A 24060-nucleotide genomic window follows, 5' to 3' on the forward strand; every position below is an offset into this window, starting at 1 on the left:
AGTAATGATAACAGAGGATAAACAGCCACATAATGATTTAAATATGCAGAAGAGTTTTGGTAAATACTCTAGAAAAAATGAAAGAAGAAACTGCATTAAAAATGGGACCAAACATCAAAAGCTTAGATAAGGTTAACATTTTGAGTTCTACAATGTAAAATATTACAAAGATTATGCCTCCTATGTTTAAACATTTACTCAGCATTAATACAGATCATCATTTTACTAAACACACTTTACCTGAATGCAGTTTTTCAGGTTGTCTTTTGTTGGCTTTTCTTCCGCAAGTTTTGTTGCAAACTTGAGACCTCTCCCATACATTTTGTTCACCAATGCATGCTTATAGGCAAAAGTCAAAACCTACAATATGAAAACAAAACAGTTTAGATATTAAAATACTTGGCTCTTACAAGGCTTAACAAATAATAGCAGATTCTCTTCAGGAAGTAGAAGTGATTTAAAGCAAAACATTTACATGAAACAGATGGCATTTTTTTTTGCAGGAAAACAGATGATTCCTTGAAGCAGTTATAAACAAGAACATCTTAGAAACTACTTATGACTTCATGAACGTATCTGACTTTAGAACATTTTATGCAATACAGACATCATTATTCAAATTCGTTAGTCATCACATTTCTAGGTTCTTTGGATTTTCATTTGCTAGAGGCAACTGCATAGTAAAAAGCAGTTTAAACAAAATCATCAAGAACCAGGCAGACGTATCTTTGATCCACAGAAACAAAGACCCCATTAAGAGCATTGGTTTGCAAGAAATAAACTTACTGCAGAAACAAATATGAACATATATACTGAATGATATATGTGTATATACATATGTATACATACAGAGGTATGCACATAGTTATAAACAGGCAATGAAGACAGGTAAGCATGAAGACAAACCTCAGGTTTTGGTCAACTCCTCAACACTGTTAAGGATAGATTATAAGAAAACTTCCTCTTGATACTACAAACTCCAAAGATAGAGTTCACAATACCTGACAATGCTGCAACTAGCATTTGTAAATGAATGTGTTTACTTCAGAGATAATGTGAAATAAATCAGGTTCTGAACACTATAACAGTGTTCAGTGTTGCAAGGTGGTTCACACTATTTCACCCATCATTAAGAACTAGTGATGAATCAGGTCACTTTCATCTATTTCCTCTGGAATGCTCACAGTAAGGTTTTGTTTTTTGTTAAAAAAAAAAAAAAAAAAAAAAAAGGAGTGACAGCACCAAAGTGGAGAACATGACATTACTATTATTTTTAGTACAGTTTTAATGCAATCTGGTATTAAGAGTTTGCAATTCATTTTCCCCTCAGTCAATACAATGATTTTCCTTTTCTCTGATTCCTCAAATGAAAATCAGTTTTCCAACAATGTATACTTAAAATACACCTTTGAGAAGCCAACAAAAAAAATGCCTCAAGGATGTTCAGAAATAAATATTTCACATTATAAAGATTTAATGTACTTTCTAATAGTAAAATATTAAGGAATCCAATATTCCTATCTTGCAAGGACTGAAGAACCTGCCTAATTTTAGCTAACTGAACACTCCTTCTGAATGTTAACTGACATGCAATATTTTGCAGTATCTGTACCTGAAACACTGAACTAGAAAAGGAAATGGCACACCTAATTATCATGGAAGTGAAGGTACAGTTTTTGAGCTCTGAATAGCCAAGTACTTCATATGCCAAGCACTCAAGCATTGCCCATTCTTCTTCTGTCTTCCAGTATTATTTGGTTATGTTGAAGTATTCACTTAAGCTGCAATAGCTTTTGAATACAATTTGTACTAGTCAAAGCACACACACATATGCAACAATGAGCATAGAGCACCATTCACATACAAATCTTTCCAAATATCGCTATTGGAAAAGTACTTTGCATGCTGCATTCTCAATCCAAACACTTCTGAACAACTGCTCAGTGGATCCATCAGCAGACTCAGTTGATTAAACTAAACTTAAAGAAGTAAAATGAAGAAAAAAAAAAATCCTTTCTGAAAGTATGATAGAACCACAAACCAAACCAAAAGAAAACAAACCAAAATTAAGTGAGAGATGCATTGGAGCTTTCAGCAAATATAACATATTAAAGGCTAACCAGAAATAATGTCACTGCTCTATTAAGAAAGCTCTTACCTGACCCTGTAAGTTTTGAATGGTTACTGAACATCAGTGATAAAGGCAGGATGAAAGCCACTTGACAGCATTTCTTTCGTAACAGGGCTTCCTAGAGTTTTTGTGGCAAGAAAACAAAGTATTTTACGAAACACCCTTACTCTGGCCAAATAAAAGTATGGGTATTTCTAAATGAGAAAAAAAAAACAAAACTCTCAAGGACAAAAAGGTTGAAACAATGCTCCAAGACCTTTTGATAAAGGATCATTTCTAAGTGCTTGAAAAACAAACAAACAAAAAAACCTAGTCAGCTGTAAACAAGTAAAAATACTAAAAGTTCGTTAGCACTTCAGAAGTTAAGAATAATGCATGAAATGCTTAAAATCAGTATAGATTAACAAGCAAAGATTTAAGAAATAATACTTCATTACTTGTGCATATATTGATCAAATCAAGCCTTATAAATTACAGTAGTGCAAGCTTTACAGTATCACAGAACTGGAAGTCATTCCTCGATGTGTGTAAACAATAAAAATGGGAATGCTATTAAGATATAACCAACAGCTGCTATCAGATTGTATACAACAGCAAATAAACAAATCTATAGTGTACAAAAACAGCTGCTAAATGTAAGAATAGGAATGAGTTCTAAATGCTTGATATTATTTCATAATTTCAATAAATACAAGGCCAGCTTTTACAAAACAAATAATATAGATGAGAAATTGACCAAAGAACTGTATCAAGGGAAACAAAAAATAATATGCACTTTTAGGATGCTTTGGGGTTGGGAAATGAACATTAGCTCATACGTTCCCAAGCTAATGGCCTGTAATAATAAGTGTACTAAAAGCCAGACCCACAGAAATAGTTGGTAATTGCCTGCCTAACTTGCTGACAGCTACAGAGAGATGCATATACTTTGGAGGATAAGGTTCTGAAATGATCACTCAAAACATCTGCATGGCTACAGTATTTTCAAATCTGAAAATGCTCCTTAAAAACCAGCACACTTAAGGTCCACCAATACTCAACAGCTACCTAATGAAAACTTTTCTGGGATCTTAATACCAATATTTAGCAGAAAGAAAAGAGACTTGTATAATTAGTTAATTATTTAACTGTTGATTAAAATGTATCTATGTTAACAAATAATTAAAATGCTACATTACACAATACCTATAGACAACACAACTCACTGTGAGAATTATAAGCATGACAGCTTCAGTATTATCAGGGAGTGAGCTTCTTCAGGCTCAAATATAGCTATGGGAATAAACTGAGGTTTCTCAGCTTATGTTGACTCTCTGCTCAATCAAATATTACAAATAAAAGCAATATTCATACAAAAATTGACTTATCTTATTTTCAGAGAGGGAAGGGAGTTCATGGAATCAAGTGCACAGCAACAACCTTTTGGCAGTGACTGAGTATGATCTGCTGGAACAGACAGCTGCATCTGACAGTAATATGAAAAACACTCCAGGCCAAAGATGCTTAAAAGGCAGGATGGAAAGGTCTGGGTATTTTATCTGTTTACTTATTTTTAAACATGACTTTTTGCTTAACCTTTGGATTAGCTGTTGGAGATAAGGGGAGTTAAATTCTATAGATGAGTCAATGTCAGCAAGAAATAGGTAAATACTACTACTCTCCTGTAGAAGTTTTGTTTAAAACTGGTCATTTTGGCCTGCCAAGTGTACCATTATGCTCAGGTAAATAAATAAATAATAAATAAATAAATAAAACAATTTGTACTTCAATACTAAAAAAATACTAAAGCACCATCACAAATGTGCCTGCATAATCAAACAAATGCTTGCTGAACAGAGCTATCTCAACTGTTGTATATTCAAATCGCTTTTCTATATAGAATACATATTTTCTTTCATGCATCATTTAAAGTAAAACTTCAGAGAGAAGTGATCTAACTAGAGCAGAGGAAGCAGGAACAACTTACTTACTATCAACCAGTCTTCCTACACACTTGCTATAACATGACAAGCATGACACTTCAGTGGAAAATAGGCAAGTAAGGGAACTTAACACCTTGTGGTAATGCACATACTTCAACAGCAGAAGAGAGGTAGTATACAAATAGCACTTGATTTACTAGAGGGTGAGCAAAAACACACAGAAGAGATGATATTCTCAATACATCTTATACACATAGAAGAAAGCATGCTCTCTCTTGGTTTTCAGAAATTCACTTAGCCTTTAAACATTGCCATCATCTGGAAGAACTTCGACTCAACTCAAGCTTTGAGGTAAAAGCACTGTTTCTATCAATGCAGTGTTTCTATCTAAAGCTGTTAGCTTACTCGAAGCACGAGAGTACTGTACCAATTATGTTAATAACATCCATTTGTTCTCACCCTACTGCTCTACCTTTTGAGCATCAATGACACAAAGTCATGTTCACGTACAGAAAGAGCTCCACATTTTCAGTTCTAACCTCATGTTAGAATAACTTAGCTTCCTCTTGAGGATTATGAGGATGTTCAACACAAGGCCTACTCCTTCTCCTACATTACTATTCCAAACTTTACCTTTCCTCTTTCTATTCCCCAAAAAAGAAATGAGTCATCCAAGACTAGGCAATATAATCAAGCCATAACACTTCATTTTGTCAGTCCCATTTGAGTCTTTCCACAGTCACAGAAATGCATTTTTTTAGTTTGTTTGTTTACTACCAATGGGAATTTTGTCAAGCCCAAGTCACCTGTACTGAAGATTACCATCAACAGAAAAGACACTTTTGCCCTTTTTTGCAACAGTACTTGTCTGTTTCTTCCAACTTGTTTTGAAGCTTTAAATACTACTATGTCCTCAATGCTATTCTCAAACTTCCCTCCAGAAATCTTGATGGAAGATGGACAATCGGACTAGGTGATCTTGGAAGTCTTTTCCAACCTTGGTGATTCTATGACTCCTAACAGGATGTGAACTACACAAACATTAAGGTTCATCTGAGATGCTCAGAACTTCAGATTTTCCCCTACCAGTCTTTAAAACAAAATTACATGCACTAGGCACACTGTTTCTAAAGTAGTAAAATAATCCAGTAGCAAAACACTAAAACATGTATGCAACTCTGAACCAGAGACTTACAGGAAAAATTATTCTACATGGATAAAGAGTTAGAAAGGAAGAAAGCTAAACGGTAATGGTGATATTTAAAACAAGAAGATATTTGTGTTTATTCAAGCAGAAGGTTGAGAAAGTTTTAAAACACAATCCCACCTACAAAACTTGCCATGATAAAAACAGATGAATATTGATCAGTCAGCTTGAACATCAGATGCAGTTTGGTAGAAGTGAGTGGAAGGAAGGAACTGCAAATTGTTAAATTCTTTTTTTTTTTTGTAGAAAAGTAACACATGTATTGCTATTCTCACAGTATACAGCAATAGACAGTAAAACATAACTACATTTTTCCTATTTATTTTCATGTCAGACTATACTATAATACAGATCTGTAGTCTAGGACATTAATAGAGCTAAATAAACATATAATGATGATCCAATTATGCTTTATGGTTTTGAATAACCACATGCAGTGGAATTGCCAAGTTATAGCCTCAACCAATGGTTGAGCACCAGGTGAGAAGGCATAGCTAACCCAAGGAGCTCAGGTGCAAGCAATGCACCTGAGTGACCAGAAGTAGTGGAGCCTGGGTCCACACTTCTTCACCCCCATTTAAGGATTAGCAGCCAAGGGACCAGCATCTTTCCAGATAGCGATCTCTCTCCTGTTGAGCTGTTATTGTTTATCAGAAGGGATGAGCCAATTTTCCTTCTTTATTGTCTGCTATCGCTCTGTAGTGCATTTGAGGGCACTGTCATTGCCTTCATTTGTCATACAATACTCAAAGAACACTCTTTTGCTGGCTGGAAGCATAGTGCTAACAGCTCAAACAGCAGGTATGAGCTGTCAAATTGCTCACTAGTTAGTTTTCCTGGAAACTATCAGGTTGGCATGACACCTGTTAGCAATAGAAATAAGAAAATACAAACCACAGCAAACATAAAACTTCTATAGAGCAATGAAGAGAAACAGTACTGTTTTATCTTTTGAGATTAACTCCCTTAGATCTGGCCTTAGTTCTTTTCTCCAAATCTGTTAGCAAGGAAAACTATTAGAGTGCATTACTGTCTCTTTTCAAAGCAAACTAAGACCTGAACTCACACTATTTTCACTCCTCGTTCCTTTCAGAGCTTCCAGAAAGAGAAAACAGAAGTAAAAATGTGAAAAACTGTCTCAATTCCAATAATCATACATACATGATGATACTGCTTGAAGTATTCTTATTTCTTTCCCTTCAAGTTTTTTTGTTTAATCTGTAGGGGTTATAACTGCTGAACAGTACCATTGGAAAGATGAGAGTATATATCCATGATGTGGTCTTTTGAAAGGTTAAACGGATAGCAAAGTTATCACTGCATAATTGCTGACCATCCAACAAGTACGCAGAATGCAGAAAGCATGAAAGAAAAGGACCACAGAAACTGTAGCAGGCTATCTAAGCTACCTGCCAAACTGTAACTGAAACAATTCAAAGACTGAGACTTCAACACCTATCTGGGTAACTCATTCTAGTGCTGGATCACTTTTACAGCAGAAAGGCTTTTCTTTTGCTTACATACTCATTCCTATGGTTTGTGTCCACTGCCTCCTGCCCTGCCTCTGGGATCACTGTGAAGAGCCTGGATGCATCTTCTTTTTACCCCCTGCCTCCATCATGCATTATTCACAATAAGAATATCTACCTGAGCCTTCTCTCTAGTGGCTGAACAGTCTCAACATTTTCTCATATGACAGATACAACAATAATTTTTGTGGTCCTTGTAATATTATTCACATTGGTCATCACTGCTATACTGACACAGGGCAACTTGTTCAGCAGCAAGTGACTAGAGATGACAAACTGCAAATGGGCCAGGTGGGGCTGAGTGAGGATAGATATGAGTACAGGACAGAAAAAGCTTAGGACAATGACATCTCTCAGGGATTTTTAGGATGACTCAGAATTTTCAAAGCGATTAGTCTAAATACCCAGAGCATTCCACAACAGTTCTGCACTAAAAGTAGTATTCCTAATCAGTTTAGATATGCTTGACTAGTAACTCCAAGAAGGAAAGCAAACAAACACATTGAATAACCACAATGGAACTCACTTCCACATGAAATACCACAACAACGTTGGCCTTTTAGTCACTTATTTAACAATACAGAAGCATCCATTTTCAGAGCAAAACCTGAACTTGCACACAGATAGGTCCCATGCTTGGATTCAAGAGAAGTTTAGATCCCTAATCTGCCCAAATCAAACCAGAGTTGCTCAATTCCAGACCCAGAGCATTTTTCTTGATACGCTTCCAGTAGGACAGTTGTGCTGACAGTTTTTCCACTGAAAACATTAACATAATGTTTATAATCGAAAGATTAAAGTAGAACAGGGTTCATTATTACTAATATTGTAGTTACAGATAAGCAGCAAGAACATTCTGTCCTACACAGTATGATTAAAGCACAATCTGCTACCATGAGATACTACAATCGATTAAGATCAGAAGAAAAATGCTTAAAAGATGTATGTGTACGAGAATATATGCACTAAAAGAAGTGAAAGCAGCCACCATCAACCTTCTTGTTCAAACCTCCAGCAAAAGCACAAGTTCTTACTGGGAAGACTATTTATTGTCAAGAAAATTAATGAATTTTATTATTTTCTTTTGTAACTACCTGAAGCGCTTTGGCAGCTTAACTGAAATAGAAATAAATGCATTACCCACTTTTGTCTTCCAAAGCCATATGTAGCGTAACACACAGCAGCTAATTAAATAATACACAGTAACTCAACCATTAAAAAGTCGAACTCAGTGAATTAGAAGCTACACAAGTATAATGACTCATGTAATTTTTTTCTTCTGGAATAGCTGTTTCAAACAGAAACAGACAAACTTAGTTCCAGTCGTAGTAAACTTACAATAACAGGAAGTTTTCTGCTAATAAATTTTTCAGTGTAAACATTTCCAAGAATTTATTTTACTTCCATAGACATTACTGACAGCAAAACACAAAACTTCTGCTGTCTGTTTTGTAGAATAGGCAACAAAATGGAGGACTAAACAGAGTAGCTGTTTGTACTTCTGCGTACAGCTACAGCAGCTCACAAGTTAACCAAAAATATTGCCTGAAGGGTACAGAGAGGAGCAATTCAATAAAGCAAGCACCTTTTTTAAGGAAATCTGGTACACTATACCCTTCCTTTTAACCCTATATTAACATACAGAGAGATGGGCTTAGCACAGATTTGCAAAATCTCTATGGAAAAAGGTCATTAAGGAAGCACAACTTATGGGGACAGCATGAAAATGCAGAAGGGAGGAACATACACGTGCACACAGAGGTGGCGCCTAATTCCAAGAGGAGCAAAAGGAAATACAATTTGCAAAAGCAAGTCTGCTCTGCACTCTTACCTTGCTGTCAAATAGATCTGTCCATTTTGTTGTTTCCCAGAAAGTCTCTGTCAAGGCTTCTGAACAACTCTCATGATCCTCATCTTTGCCTTCAGCATCACTGGAAGCAGCCCCATCTTGGGTCTGCAGATGAAGAAGCTGGTCAGCCAGTGCACTTCCTTTTCGACAAAGTGCATCCACTAAAGTAGTCTTCTGTTTTTCCATTTCACTAGAAAAAAACAGCACGAAAAATATTAATGACTTTTCATAGACACATCATTAAGAACAGAATCAGTACTGACAATCAGCAGTTAGCACACACAGATTGAAAATAAGCACAAACATCATCTTAAAAACAGGGCTATTTACTATAAGTAAAACTAACTGAGAAAAAATATATATATTTCTGAGACATACTATACATTACAAAAACTCGATTGTTCTCCTCAGTTTGAAACATCTTTGGTGTCTTACGGCAAGGGCAGCTCAGGATTTTAAAACTGGGTAAGCCAGCATCTAGAAATAAAGCTTTACAGCTCTTGGCATTATAAACAGAGTCAGATCCAGCACTAACATGAGCAGATACAATTCTGCTGACTTCAAAGGAACTGCACCCATTTAAAGCATCATTACATCTGGTGTTTAGTTTCAGATGTTAGATTCAACCACATGATCTAATGGTTCAACTTACCAAGAAATGTTTAGAATGAAATTTATTATAGCATAACTTTGTTTTTATGTCAGTAACTATAGAATTACACACACACATTCAGGAAAGCTAGACTACTTTTACAACTGAAATCTGGTATATTAACTAACATAACAAATAAGTGTTCAACCTCCCCTTCTAAGGCCCTAATCTTCAAATCTGTAGCTCTTGTATTTGTGACTGAAACCACACCACAATAATCCAGACTAGGGTATCAATTTGAACATACTGTCTTCCTAGGGATGAATACTGATAATTCAGGGAAACATATCTAAAAGTAAAAAGAAACATAGGAAAAAAAAAAATCTCAAAAATACTCAGAAGCAGAATTATGGTCAATATATCTTAAACAAATGAGATCTTTGGCAAGCAGTTACTTCTAAGACTGCTGTCAATTTTAGCTTCTAACCCAGTTACAAAAGGTTGTAAAGTATTATGAAAAGGAAGTCAGCATTCCAAACACAAGCCTCTACATCAAGGTTCTAATGCTGCTTCTGATGTGACATTAAACTTGATATAACCTTAGTATCCCATTTTTTTCAGATTCATTTACATCCTGAAAGAACCCCTACTTTATTTATCATTTCTAGGCAACAAATTGCAGACTTCAGTGTTCCTGTATTCTTGAAATATAGTAAGGAACAAAATCCTGCAAACAAGCTTGAAATCGTCTGTGCTTAAAACAATAACACAAGCCATTCAAAACAATTATAGTCATTCCAATTCTTATATGCAGAGAAAGTACAGAGATTACAAAAGTAGGATGCAAGAAAATTATTTACTGGTTAGGTACTTTTTTATAGTAGTTGCATCAGGTCTGGGATCAGTCTTCATAGCAAAATAAACTGCTAGTGCTGTTTGATCAATATGAGATATTACAGTATTTGCGGCTTCAACAATTTCATCGAGTCTTTTCATACGTTCCTAAAAGAAGAGGAAGAAATGTATTTAGTGATATGAAATCAAGCTACTTGATTGCTGATTTTATTACCACTAGGATAATTGCAAAGACATGCAGAAATAAGATTAAGTGATTCAATATGCCCTTTTCTACACCTTCTCCAACTTCTCGCATGGAAAAACCTGATGATAAGTCTGCATTATCAAGATACTCCATGTACGTAGTACATTTCACTCAGACTGTAAAAAAAAAGTGAACACACAGATGCAGATTTTACAGGAATAAAACTGATGATCTCTCAAGGAATAATGGTAGCAGTTATTCACTTCTGACTGAAACGTAAAATCAGAATCAAACAGAAAAAAAACTACTGACATACACATGAAGGTGTCCATCTTCAAGATGAACAAAAATAACCCATGCACACAGACACTTCTGTGTAATAGTTTGTAGTTCTCATTTTTTGAGGACAATGACTGATGGTAAATATAGCTGTATTATTTCAAAGGGTTACTGTCCTCACTTTGTCTGGGCAATTCTGCTATAACATTATCAGTTCATAAGAAGAGCAAAATGGGATACGCGCTCTGCTCAGATACCATCAAAATAATACTTTGTAGCCTAAAGCAATACGTTTAACTGAACAACGAACAGATGAGAAGCCAACATACTATATGAAGGCACACCTTCTTCCATTCTATTGCAGGATTAAGTAATTCATGTTCAGTTAGCTTATATCACCATCAATCTAATCTAATCAGGAATTTCTGCTTTATTGTACTGAGTACAGCTATGGTAATCAAGGCCAAACATGTATAAGGATTCAGTTGTTTAGGCTGAATAGATGCAGTGAGACAAAGTTTTAAAACATTAAATAACCTTTTCAGAATCCAGTTGATGAAGTCTCGCAACATATAGTGGAAGATGATTAGGAAAGGCTTCTTTCAACTCATTGTATACATCAGCGGTATCCAGCCTAGAAGAGAGGAGAATATGAAAATACAGATTCTGAAGTTCAAAGCAATGTTTTTCCTAGTTTCTTTTGTATAGCTGCTTCAAGGTTCTGTAGTAACGACAGCAGACATACTTGGTCATCCATTGTATTTTTAGATCTCGTAAAGCTTCAGCAAATTCTTCTTTTACATCTTTTTCTTTTTCCTGTTCTCTTTCTTTTTCTTTGCTGCCATTTTTACTCTTGGATGGTGATGGTATCAGATGATAGTGAACTGTAAGGACATCCTGGAAGTGGGAGAAGAGGCACATACTGAGAGGGATACAAGCACTAAATAAATCACAGCAAGCAACTACTCTGCACTATATGTACACTGAATAGGAACTCCAAGAACAAAAAGTATTATTCGTTTCTAAGAACTATTTTTTTTTTTTTAAGTGACATAAAGGTGCAAATAAAATAGCACACTTGGTACAAGACTAAGCTTAAAATTGAAAAGTTGACTTTTGTGTACTCAGATAATTTTATATAATATTAATTAGGAAAACAGCAGTGGCTTTTTTGTTTTTGTTTTTAAGGAGAGCAAATAGCTTGGTTAAAAGGTAAAGAAGTCAGAGATCCTATCCTACAAATCTGACAATAAACAAGCAAATGAAGATGACTGAACTCTAGAGATACTACAATAATATACACATGAATTACATCATACAATAAACAAGTTTATTTCTCCTGAATGAGCATTCCTTCCCTTAATTAGCTACTGCACTGACAGAAGCTATGTCCTAGCTTACTGCTACAGATGTCCCAGTTTCACCTGTATTTGTGTTCAAAATAGCTGGAACTTATTTACTACTATGAAAACTCTAAACGCTGGCACTGAAATACTACAGCTTGAGCTCATGCTAGTCAACAATCAGCACAAAAAAAATCAGCTACAAGATCTTCATTCTAAAAAGCTAACTAACCTAACACCATGCTCTGAAAGCCAACCCTGAGATAACTTATCTGTAAGTTTTCAAATAAGCCAATATTAGACTTCAGTCTTTCTCTCTAAGACATTACAGCTGCTGGGGGAGGTTATTTTGTTGTTTTTATTGATGCCTTAAAAAAAAAAAAAAAAACACTAGAAACTGAACACTGCACACATACAGCTATTCTCTATTTAAAACAGTTCACAAAGAAGATTACTTCAATTTAAATACTTCAAATACACTTATCCTGTGAAAATATCACATAAACTGCTGTGTTGCCTGATCAACTGCTCTGGCTATTTAGTTATTCAAACCAATTACCTTGAAACAGAATTGTGTGAATACACAAATGAAATCAGCACTGCATAATGAAATGCAATCTTGTGCACAATATATTTCAGTCATTTAAACAGAAAGTATAGAGGTGACCACAAGAAATGACTACGCATAACTTTGGAATAATGGAGTTTAACATTACACTTCTGAATCTATTCAAGAATGCTGGGGCAGAACAATTTTATTTCAAATGACAGTTAATCAGATCAGCAGCTTGCTAAGTAACCAGGATAGTTTTCAGTATGCCTAAGACAAAATGACATTAATATTCCCTCCTGACAATTATTCCTGCTATTTATTATGCAGTTAAAGGTTGAACTACAGAAGTGACATTTACAAATAAATTTTTAAAGGTTGTTTAGACCATTAGTATACATTGTAGTTTTCATAGGAACTACCCTACACCAGTATGAAGTGCATGACCTATGTACACACATCTAAACAAGACTTCAGCAATACCTAGACCAAAGCATGACAAAACAATTCACAAAGGCAAACCTCATGCAGAAGAAGATACAGAAGTCAGGAACGAGGTATGGGGGCTGGCTACAGTAATTAGAAAGGTAGAAACTAATAATGTAGTTCATTAAGGAAAACCAAACATTTTAAGATGCCTAAGAAGTTAGTCCAGTAAGAAAATCTAAATCACTAGTTTGCAGTGTTTAGTGAGACACACTCTACTAACACTTTCCTAAAAAAGAAATCTGCTTGCCTGAAGTATTCTAATATTTCAAGATTTCCTTACATAGGGTTCTCCTCTACTGTGCTTAGCTAGAAAAGTTTGAGGCCATCTATTCAAATGCTATGGGCATTCTCAAGCCTTGTCTATATCAGAAGGCTCTTCTAGTCAGATTGAAGGTTTCAAACTAAGTATAATTACATTAGCAAAATCCTAGTTATAAGAATGAACATTTTCATTTAAGAGACTAATTCAATGTTGGTCACTCTGAAAGTAATCCCTCCTATTTATTTCCATGGAAACTACATCTGATACAAAGAACGCAATAACACTATTTGATAGAAAAATTCTCAGCTACAGAACATTATTTTTCAATGTATTCATCACCATTAGTTGAGCATTTTTGCCAGCAATGAATAAGAGCCATAACAATCTGCACCAGCAGAAATAACCCACTGTTGCCACTGCTTAAAAGCAGCAGCCACCACCTCACTGTGCTCACGTTCACTGTTTGGTCTCCATAAACATCCTGCAAGTGTTGATGAATGTCAGTGGGCACATTTTTTCCATCCTGAAGGAATACAATGACACCTCTTTTCTTCACATGCACTTCAATGTCAGACATCACTTTGTCAGAATGTCCTTCTGCTACCACTGGCTGCATGGCAACAAAATGGAATGGAATAGTGGTGGAAGATTCAGCCTCTATTACTATATCACCAACCATTTTCCTCTGACTTCATGGGCCAACATAATAAAATAGGAGACATTACTTTCAGAGCAGCCCTTGTACATAGCTGAGCTATCAAAAAGGCAGTAAAGTCACTGCTCTCTCAGCCAGCTGTTTTTGGTCTGTTGAAATTCTACAATCAGTACAAGCTATGACCACTAAAAGGAAAACAGTAGGTCTAATCTCTTGGTACCTTTTTCAAGAGTTTACAGAAAAATATGCATGCTTCTCTGCAGAAATCAAATGCATTTCGAAGGGTAAATAAGATGGTTTAATAAAACATGATAGGCATAAGACATTCTGAAAGCATCTGCATTCTATTATCTCTATTCTATGAGCAAACACTAGCATTACTCAAAGCTTTGCATCCCCCTCAAGTTACCAGAACATCCAAGAATGACAATGTTATTGCCTTTACAGAAACTCTCATTGGAGATTAAAGGAGAAAAGAAGGTAGCTCTTCATGAATCACAGGTGTTGGAAGAGACTTCAAGAGATCATAAAGAGTTCAACCCCCTGCTAAAGCAGCTTCCCTACAACAGGTCACACAAGAGCTACAAACTGAATGGCAGCAAACAAGAATATTATATATTGAAAGGATTACTTCAAGGCAACATACAAATTAATGAGAAAGCTGCCCTTTGTTTATCCTCTAAAAAACTTAAGCAGTATTAAAAACTTTGGAAGTATACATGGTATGCACTTTGGTCAGTATACTCTGTACAATTTGGTAAGCCTCAGATGGTTTACTTTTAACTTGAACTATAGCTTGTATATATACAACACGTACAATGCCCTCACAAGACCTATATTAATAGTTAACAATTATTTAAGTATTTTCATTTATACTTATGTTTCAACATCTGGAACTTTATATGGAAATTCCATAAAAAATATTATTTTCACTTCAAGGTTTTCCACAGCATAACTAAAACCTCCTTGAAGAAAATCATCTTTGGTCTTATTTTCTATTTAATAAATGCCATGCACATGCACGTCTACATACATACATTTGATGTGTCTAAGGAATTTGTATCTACTTTAAGATTCAGATAATTTGTATACCATTGTTTTTATGGCAATCATTTTGTTTAACTGAAAATGAAACTCACGAGCCAGACTTATACAAATTGGGCAGGCACACACTTCATTGTATTATTGAAAGCCTCCTGGATAGACAAGGATAATGTTTAAAGCTGAAAGGAAGTAATCTGACACATTTACTCTTACGATTCACTTAAGGATTGTATTTATAATGCTTCTACTATTATTTGTTAATAACTGCATAGGAAATAATGGCAAGCGAGGGAGAAATGCACGAATTCTCTACCTCTCAGGCAGGCAAGGAGAGGGAGATGATTGTCCCCCTCTACTCTGCCCTTGTAAGGCCCTGTCTGGAGTACTGCATCCAGGCCTGGGGATCTACAGCATAAGAGGGATGCATAGTTGTTTTTGAGTGGGTCCAAAAGAGGACCACAAATGTGATCAGAGGGCTGGAACACCTCTCCTATGAATAAAGGCCAAGGAAGCTGAGCTTGTCCAGCCTGGAGAAGAGAAAGCTCCAGGAAGACCTCACTGAGGCCTGCAGAAGAGATCAGGAAAGACTCTTTATTTGGGACTGAAATGACAGGACAAGGCATCCAGTTTTACAGTTAAATAAATAAATGGAGATATAGATCAGATGTAAGGGGGAAAAAAAAAATTGTTTCCTCAGAGAGTGGTAATGAACTGGAACAAGTTGCCCAGACAAGCTGCAGATGCCCCATCCATGGAAATGTTCAAGGTCTGGCTGGATGAGGTCCTGGCCAGCCTGATCCAGTGGGAAGAGTCCCTGGCACTTGACTTAGAATCAGATGACATTAAGCTCTCCTCCAACCCAAATCGCTTTGTACACTGCTGTTTAAAATCTGCATTATGTAAAGTAACAAAATTGTTTCTTACAAACCAGATGCTAGTGCCGCTTCCATTCTATATTAAAAACAAAAGCTGGAGACAAGTTAAAAGTCAGATTATAACCGTATAACAAAAGGTAGTTTCTGAAAGAAGGAATGTATATAAAACCAAATTTTTCATTGTTATTATTTTTTCAACATGGCTGTTTAGCATGTGCTTACACACTGCAAACCAAGGATAAATCAGCTTCAGTGCCAATGCAACATGGTTCTCTCTACTTCAATGGAAATTGAGATTTCCAAGTAAAACATCACTGAATTCTGAACTTTATGCTTATCAAGAGATCAGTAGTCAGAGAGAAAGAGAAAGGGGTTTTTTTTGTTTTTGTTTTTAAGGTCTAGATATACTGAAGACAGGAAGACATTTCATAAAAACCCATGCCTAAGGGTTTTTATTTTTGTGTTCAGATAAAATTAAGTTCCATGGCACTGCTTTTGAAGCAGAAAATTAGGGATTAGGTGAATGCTTCTGGGCTACACTTCCAGTAAGATAAAGACTCTTGCTTATACTGTGGAAAGAGCCTACTGTCTTTTTGTCCAGTTACAAAAGAATTAACTGCCTTCTCTGGAAAAGGCAGGGTGCTATTTCCTGGCACAGCCTCAAGCTGCTTTCATACAAAATAAAATAAAGACTGTTTCTGCAAGAAACAGTCATCCTGTATTACTGGCAGTGTTGAGCATACAGGGGCAAGCTAACATTGCCCTTCTCCATACCTCCTCTCTACCCAACCACTCCCCCCTCCAAAAAAAAAAAAAAAAAAACCAAACAATACACAAAGCATGCAAAAAAAAAAAATCTGTAGACTAGTCACTAGTATCAAAACAAACTTATCCATACAACTAAAACAAACACTGCTAATCCTATAAATTGGACTGGACTTACCTCTGCAAAAAATAAAATAAAAATCTACATATGCCCTTTTGACTGACCAGGCTACAAAAGAAATACAGTAACAAGTTTTTGAGCAAGGGAAAAAAAATATATATCTGCATTACATGGAGACTCAGAGTGACAGAGCAGCGTAAACATATGAAACTTGCCCAGAAGGATGTCCACAGACCTGAAAAAGCTGTTCATTAATAAAGCTATTGTGTATCAATGCAGTGAAATACAGTGAATTTCATGTATCTACTGTTAGTGTGCAGATGCATCTTGTAAATAACAGGAAGTACCCAGAAAAGGAACAGCTTTCATTTTGGCTTGGGCACATGTACTGCTCAGGTATGGACACAAATCTGTTTTAAAACAAAAGGAAAAAAAAAAAAAAAATAACGTGCAACCTTGAGTTTGTTTTGTTAAATTACATGATGATTGGAGATTAACTCCATTATTACAGATCTACTTAATAAGGATTTTATATCCTATCCACTGGAAATCATGCATTCAGAAGGATTTTTAAAACACCTTTCCAAAAAGCGATCTGCATAATTTTCAGTCAAATTATGAAAATAAAATTGCAGCAAGTTAATTAAATTAAAATCTTTCTGAAGTCTAATTACACGCAGTTATAACACCAATACCAAATTAAATTAGCAGGGCTAGTTACCAGCTCGCTTAAAGAAACCAACCAAAAAATTCCAAAACAAGCAGATTACTGCCATCAGCTGTAGTATTCACAACTCTCATGCCCTATTTCTAATAAGAATCCTAACTAATTTGGATGCTGTTCCAGAAAACAGTACCTTGAAAACAAAGGAATGAAAATAGCCTTATAGCTTCAGAAGAACAAAACAAGAAATAAAGATAATCACAACCTCTCCCCACAAACAGCAACCCTACAGAAGTAACATTAAAACAGATCTTATTTAAAAAAAAAAAAAAGACAAGTCTCAATCTCTGTCTGCTGAGAGACCACCATCGAAAGTATGAGAAAGTGTAAGACTAAACCTCACTGTTAGTCACTTGCTTTGTCCCACTCCCCAAAATGCATCTTATATGTGCTACATATTCTTCTCTCTCCCCTCAATTCCACTACCTCCTACACCACTGTATGTACTCCTGCCTATAGCAACTTATATTTGAATAACTGAATAAATATATTTGAATTAAGATACTTCTCAATCAAGGTCATCCTCACTAACAAAAGCTGCTTTTTAGGATATATATATATTTTTTTTACAACTGTAACAAAGCCCTTATAAGCAGACAGTTGTTCTGGTATGCAGCCTGGTATCCAATACTATGTAAAGTGTAGGTTTGTATTCAATTCCTTATCTGCAGGCAGAACACAATGGGTAGAAACACTTGCCACAGAAAATCTTCACTACAAACACTGAAGTTGCCTGTGTATCTCACAGAAATTTACAGACCACTAATCACATGCATTTTTATGGCACTTATTGCAGAAATATTCAGATGCTCACATGCCTCTCAGTTACAATGAGATGCATTTACAGTGCCGAAGCAAATAACCCAGGACTAAAGAGGTAGATGAGGGAGACAAATTAAAATTCAACACTGGCAGACAAATTCTTTAAGTCATATGCAAAAAGACTTATATAGATATATAGATATCTTTGTCAAAAACTAACATTCAGTACCTTTTTAAATTTTCCTTGTCGCTTTGCTGCAGACTGCCCCTGGGAGTTAGAATAACATACTGTAAGAAAACATGCACACACCACACAGGATGGAGACACCTTCTCTGTACAATTATGGTTATATTTTCAACCTACTTATTTTTAAACTGTTAGAGAGTCACATCTATGACCAAACATGCTCTTAAAGCATGCTCTTTCATTTTAAAATTAATAAAACAGTACATTGTTGTATGTAGTTCTTTATTCCTGTAAGACAAGCAAGTGTTGTTAACCACTTAGCTTACATTAATGACATTACAGAAATTCATTTTCCAAAGCATAGATTTGAGGTTTTAACTGTTTAGTGGCATTGTTCCATTTCCTAGGAAACGTACAGAAGTAAGACATTTCCCTAAAATCGCACCCCACTTGCTGAACTAGAGATAACTCCCCTGATTACTCATTTTTTTGTTTGCTATTACATACTGAAATCCACTAAAGGCAATGGAAATAAGTTGATATTATTTGATATCATCATTTCTTCAGTGAAATACAAACATTTAAGCCTTAGAACATGACACACAACAGGCCTCAGCTGGAATTTCTCTGAATGTTAAGCTCTTACGTATTCTTCACCATCAAGAAATGAAATTCAACAGGCAATACCTATTACCTCCTACTTCCCAGCCCAGAAATCCTTGCATATAATCACTTAATCTAGTTATAAAATAAGAACTAGAACCAACAGTTCAAGAAAATGCAGAATTCAGGTTGAGTCAAGTATACTACACTGTTACAATGGATTTATCATGGATTTCAAGGAAGTATGCTTGCAAATTTGTAGGAACCACAAAGATATCTAAGCCTTTGTATTTTAAAGAGCTTAGCTACTTTTTTTTTCCTACCCCTCATTCATTCATTGGCAGATATTATCCAACTTGTAGTTACACATGAGATTAATACGTGCAATTTTCTTCAGAAGTTCTACCAGCAACACATTAGATTGAATGGACTACACCTGTCTACTCAACAAGATCTAAATGTATGTGTCAACCTCCACACAGAGACTTACTTTCTTTAAAAAAAGTACTGTAGTTCTAAGTTGATCAGTCAGATTTAGCGATATATAAACATGGATTACTTCTAAATACTAACCATCAATCACCAGCACTGCTCAAAGTTTATTATTCTCTTTGCCAACTATTTAAAAATACTTGAATAGCTAAAGGAATCACAAGATACACAGACGAGTGATCTGGTCACTTGTAAGCACTGCTGCACTATAGATTCATTCAAGTTAGCAAGTAGCTTTTATAGGATACTACAACACGAGCAAAAATACCACATTGCTTTTTTTTCCCACCACAACAGAGAGATCTTATGTCATTCTGTTGGAGCATACAGTCATATTAGTGGTTGACAACATCAGTCTGCAGCAGGTAAAAATATCTGCTTAAGTATTTGAGACAACAAAACGCCTTCTCTCTAAAAATAACACGCAGGTGTTAAAGAAGGACTTAGATTTTTTTTCAGCAAACTGTATGCATGCAAGGAAGAGTATAGTTGTTTACCAGAGAACCAACATGCACAAAACACATACACATAGTTTTCATTCAAAAAATGACACCATAAGGCATTTAAACAAAGTCATTTTCATAGGCTGCCACACACACACACACAAAAAAAAAAAAGCAGTTGCCTCTAGAAATAAGGATTCAGAATCCAGGAATTAGAATTCAAGATTCAGAAGACGTAATTACACTTGAAATGTTAAGAGGATAATAAAATTAAGAAGCTACTTTGACTTTATAATGAAACAACTGCTTCAAAAATGCGTTATGTCACTAGAGGTGGTGGTCCTCACAGTACTAAAACCATAACATACAGCGTGTTTCCTTAGCATGCCATTTACCCACTTCAGAAATTTCCAAAAAAGAAGCTATCATCCATTACAGATACTCACAGCTTTCTTTCCAAGTTCTGTTTTAGACAGTGTAAGAGCTCCTGCAAGATAACATCCTGGTCCTGCTCCTTTTGGTATTCTATTCAAAGAAGGAAGACTCAGCGTTAGAACTAGGTTCAGTAACGTTCTGTTTGGACTACAATAATTTGAACAGCGTGAGAAAAATATAAGAATACCAAGCATAAACAGGTAGACGCTATCAAACAAAGCATGATTTTGTTTAGGTGTAGAGGTGGTGGTTAGACGTAACTGAGAAAACAGGACTTCAGAAACTTACTTGTCATCAGGCAGAGATGTAACAAAGAATGGCTGGCTGTGTTTTGGTGGTAATGTCAAACTGTTGGATTTCTTCTTTCCTAAGAGAGCAAGACTATGGTTTTCATAAATATCTAAGCTCAAGGTACTAGACAACCTGTGTGAAACAATAAATGGAAGGTCTTTGATGCGATCCAGCTCACTGTTCTGTTCATGACGAATTTGTAACCGAATAGTGTAATCTCCTTTTTCCAGTTTCACAGAATACTGAAAGAAAGAAGCACTTGTAAATGTCAAGATTAAATACTTCACAGTATTTAACAGCTAACCACATTTTTGATCAACTGAAAATAATTAATCATTTTAAGACCACAAAATAGGCTGACATAATTCATTCCCATTCTAACACTGATTAACTGCTCAAACAGAAATCAGACTTCTTGTTAAATGTGCAATCCAAAACCTCTGGCAGGATAGCCTTAATAAGCATTCTGTTTACTACGCAACTTCGGGTGTTCAGTGGTTAAGATCACAGTACATCTTCTACTGTTCTATCAGTTTCACACTGCAGAGTTTAAGGTTGCGCTTTAAAGAACTGGCAACTCTTTGACCTGGTTGTACAAAGCTTTCTATACCTGCCATTAGGAATAGGCGGATGACATTTATTTACAAAGCAAAGAAAAAAAACAACATTAATTTTTAGTTATGAAAATGTTCTTCAATTTTTACTAACTTAAAGAGGCACCACAAAGATATTCTGAGTAGCAGTATGGTAAGTTCGCTGTAGGATGTTTCTGGTGCTTTTGCTATAATCCAAAAAGTTAGTCCTGAGGGGGGTTAATTAAGAACTACCCTTCTCCCAGGACTCTCTTTCTTCTGGATTAGAATCATGCTTCCCATTGATATAACTACCTGGATTAGAAAATTTTGAATTGCTTTGGAATTGTTCTATGATGCAGAACATCAAAAATGCAGTGTGGTGGTGCACCAGGTGCAAATCACAGACTACTCTGGTACTTTTCAAGACACGCTTCAAAAGTTACCTTTCATATGCTTCAAGAATAATCAATCCTTCCTTTGAAACTCATTTGAAAGACAGCAACAGAAAATAACTGAGTTTTAGCATTTAGCAGGCTGCTTAAAGACAAACAGCATAGATGACAGTCTTCATGAATGAAACAGCATTGAGCTGTCAGACTATAGAAAAAAACAGTATATGCTTTTCACATAAAAGTTTATGGTATCATCTTCGTAAAACAAAGAAGAAGTCACTGAAGGCAAGAGAGCTTCAGTTCATCTCTTGAGAAGCCCCATCAAAAAAAGCAAGAGATCATGAGTTAACTGCTTTTTGTAGAAATAAAACATACCAGAGCTCTTTTCTTGTAAAAGTGAATCAAACTCACGGAAACAAATCTGTCAGTTATTATTTTTTTCATTCAAATATATTACCACTAAAAGGTATGACTATACTTTTTCCTCATCTCTTCACAAGATGACATTATGCCTATGCATCAGGATCTGTTAGGAGCTAACAGCATGCACGGAAGGGGAAAAAGTCCAAGTTTCATAGTGTGCAGTAAATAGAAGATATAATAAACATAGTACTCTGTACCTGGTGTGGATAGGCATCTCCTGACCCCATTTGTCTTTTGTTTTGGTCAAAAATAATCCACAGTTGGCTATCAAATTCAGATTCATACAGTAATTCACAGAGAAGTGGGCAGCTTGGAGTTACTTCTCCACTCTTAGGCTATTAAAAGAAAGTTCAAAACATTTCAGCCACTGTTGAATAAAGCAAGTATAATTCTTACACATGTTCAAAAAAAAAAAAAAATTGACCTGAAGCCATTTGAAAACACAGCAACTCCTAAACAGAACCAGATTAGAATTTTGAAAGTTGAGAATCTAAAACACTTGTTTCTGACAGAAAGGTAAAGTTAAAACTTGTTTTTTAAAAAACAGGCTATATTTATCAATGACTTCCAAAAAACAACAAGCATAAACTCTACCTGATGGAAGTTGTAGGTCAAAATCATCTCATACAGTTGACGGTTATTTGGTAAAATATCTCTGGATCCCAAAGGTTTTATTTTTGCACTCACTGGTCTGCAGTTAAAATGAAAACAAACAAAGAAGGCACTGCTAAGAAACACATATCTGCTGCCAAAGCTTGTATTCTTTAAGCAGAAACATACTCTGAAGCACATCTGAATACAATACTAAAATTTTCTGTTGAAATGAATGATGGTTCAAGAAGAATGTTTAGCAGTGTTACGGACACTGGCAAAACAAGAACTCAGCAAGCACATCTAAGCTCAAAACTAGAAGTCATTAAAAAAAAAAAAAAGGGGAAACAAAAGAATTTATTGTTAGGAAAAAAATTAAGTTGCCTTACTTCTCATCTGTGCTTCAACCAGCACTTTTATTCACAGACTGGTTACTGGCAATAGTAACTAGAGGGCAGACTACACAGTTGAAACTGTTCGCTATAGAAATTTATGTTAGAAGAAAATTTGTAAGAGACATTGGAGTAATACCACAAAGGAAGAATTTTAATGCATAGTGTCTATGTAAAACCCAGAAGCATAAACTCTCAGAGTCCAAGACTACCACTACACGGTCCAGAAAATGGAAAATATCAGATTATTGACCATTGTCTGGCCTAAACCTTAAAAGTACTGCTTAAAGTGTATGACATCTCTTTCCCCTCCTGGAACTACCAATGTTAGTGACTGCTGCATTGATTAGTAATTTTTTCTCCACATCAGCATGTGTCAAACAGACACAACCGACAACAGAAGAAATACAACTTCCCACACAAAACAGTACCAGATTCTACAGTAAAACATTTCCAACCAAGCAAAAGAGAGAAAATAATGTTTCCAGGCGAAAATTAGATAGGATCTGAGGCAGCTGCTTCAAAGAAAAAACAAACAAAAAAAAAAAAAGGTGGCACCAAATAACTCAGTAGAATTTATTTCTTTAGATATTAAAATGCCTTTTTACCTCTGCCTCCTTTGGAAGCACTGAGAAGTTTTTGTATTTTTTTTTTCCTCCTCTCAAATTTAGATTAAGAAAAATTTATATGGAAGAAGTCATAATAATTGTCCAATTCTGTCAAAGCTAAAAGGAACTAAAAAATAACATGCTAACAAATTTAACAGGATTTCTAAATTCACGCCTCCAAACACCCTTAAAGTTTTACAAGAATACTTCTGTTACCCTAGACTTCACTGTTCATTTGTGACCATTTTAGACACATACTAGTAGTTCTCTCACTTTTGCAATACAGCTCCTCAGAAACAGTACCTGAGAGTTTGAATCCAGCTTTTCAGGTTTATGCATGGAGCAATATCCTCATACTTCAACATGGACTGAACATCAAACCGTACAATTCCTTCTGAAGCATGCTAAAGAGAGAATACATAACAATTATGCTTCTATGCATTTGTAACATCAGACTTGGACCATCTGATTTATCCCTCATAAATGT

General features: G+C 35.5%; 1 protein-coding gene across 3 annotated transcripts in view; it reads right to left on the minus strand.

Annotated features, from left to right (window-relative positions):
- The window catches only part of TPP2 (tripeptidyl peptidase 2), a 54746-nt gene that overhangs the window by 2505 nt on the left and 28181 nt on the right, over positions 1-24060 (minus strand). Inside the window, exons 19-29 of one of the 3 annotated variants that reach the window (XR_014880841.1) lie at positions 23877-23977; positions 22577-22673; positions 22180-22317; positions 20590-20834; positions 20313-20391; positions 18371-18409; positions 11297-11448; positions 11089-11185; positions 10091-10232; positions 8621-8828; positions 241-360 (exon numbers count right to left, since the gene is read on the minus strand). Coding sequence is in view for 2 of the 3 variants with exons in the window: in XM_085215537.1 (XP_085071663.1) it covers positions 241-360; positions 8621-8828; positions 10102-10232; positions 11089-11185; positions 11297-11448; positions 18371-18409; positions 20313-20391; positions 20590-20834; positions 22180-22317; positions 22577-22673; positions 23877-23977 (1407 nt within the window). In the remaining variant the exon portion in view is untranslated. The remainder of the gene's footprint in view (positions 1-240; positions 361-8620; positions 8829-10090; positions 10233-11088; positions 11186-11296; positions 11449-18370; positions 18410-20312; positions 20392-20589; positions 20835-22179; positions 22318-22576; positions 22674-23876; positions 23978-24060) is intronic. The other 2 variants (XM_085215537.1, XM_085215538.1) reach the window with 2 other exon arrangements.

Source organism: Meleagris gallopavo, chromosome 1, assembly GCF_905368555.1.
Source record: "Meleagris gallopavo chromosome 1, MGAL_WU_HG_1.1, whole genome shotgun sequence".
NCBI lineage: Eukaryota > Metazoa > Chordata > Aves > Galliformes > Phasianidae > Meleagris > Meleagris gallopavo.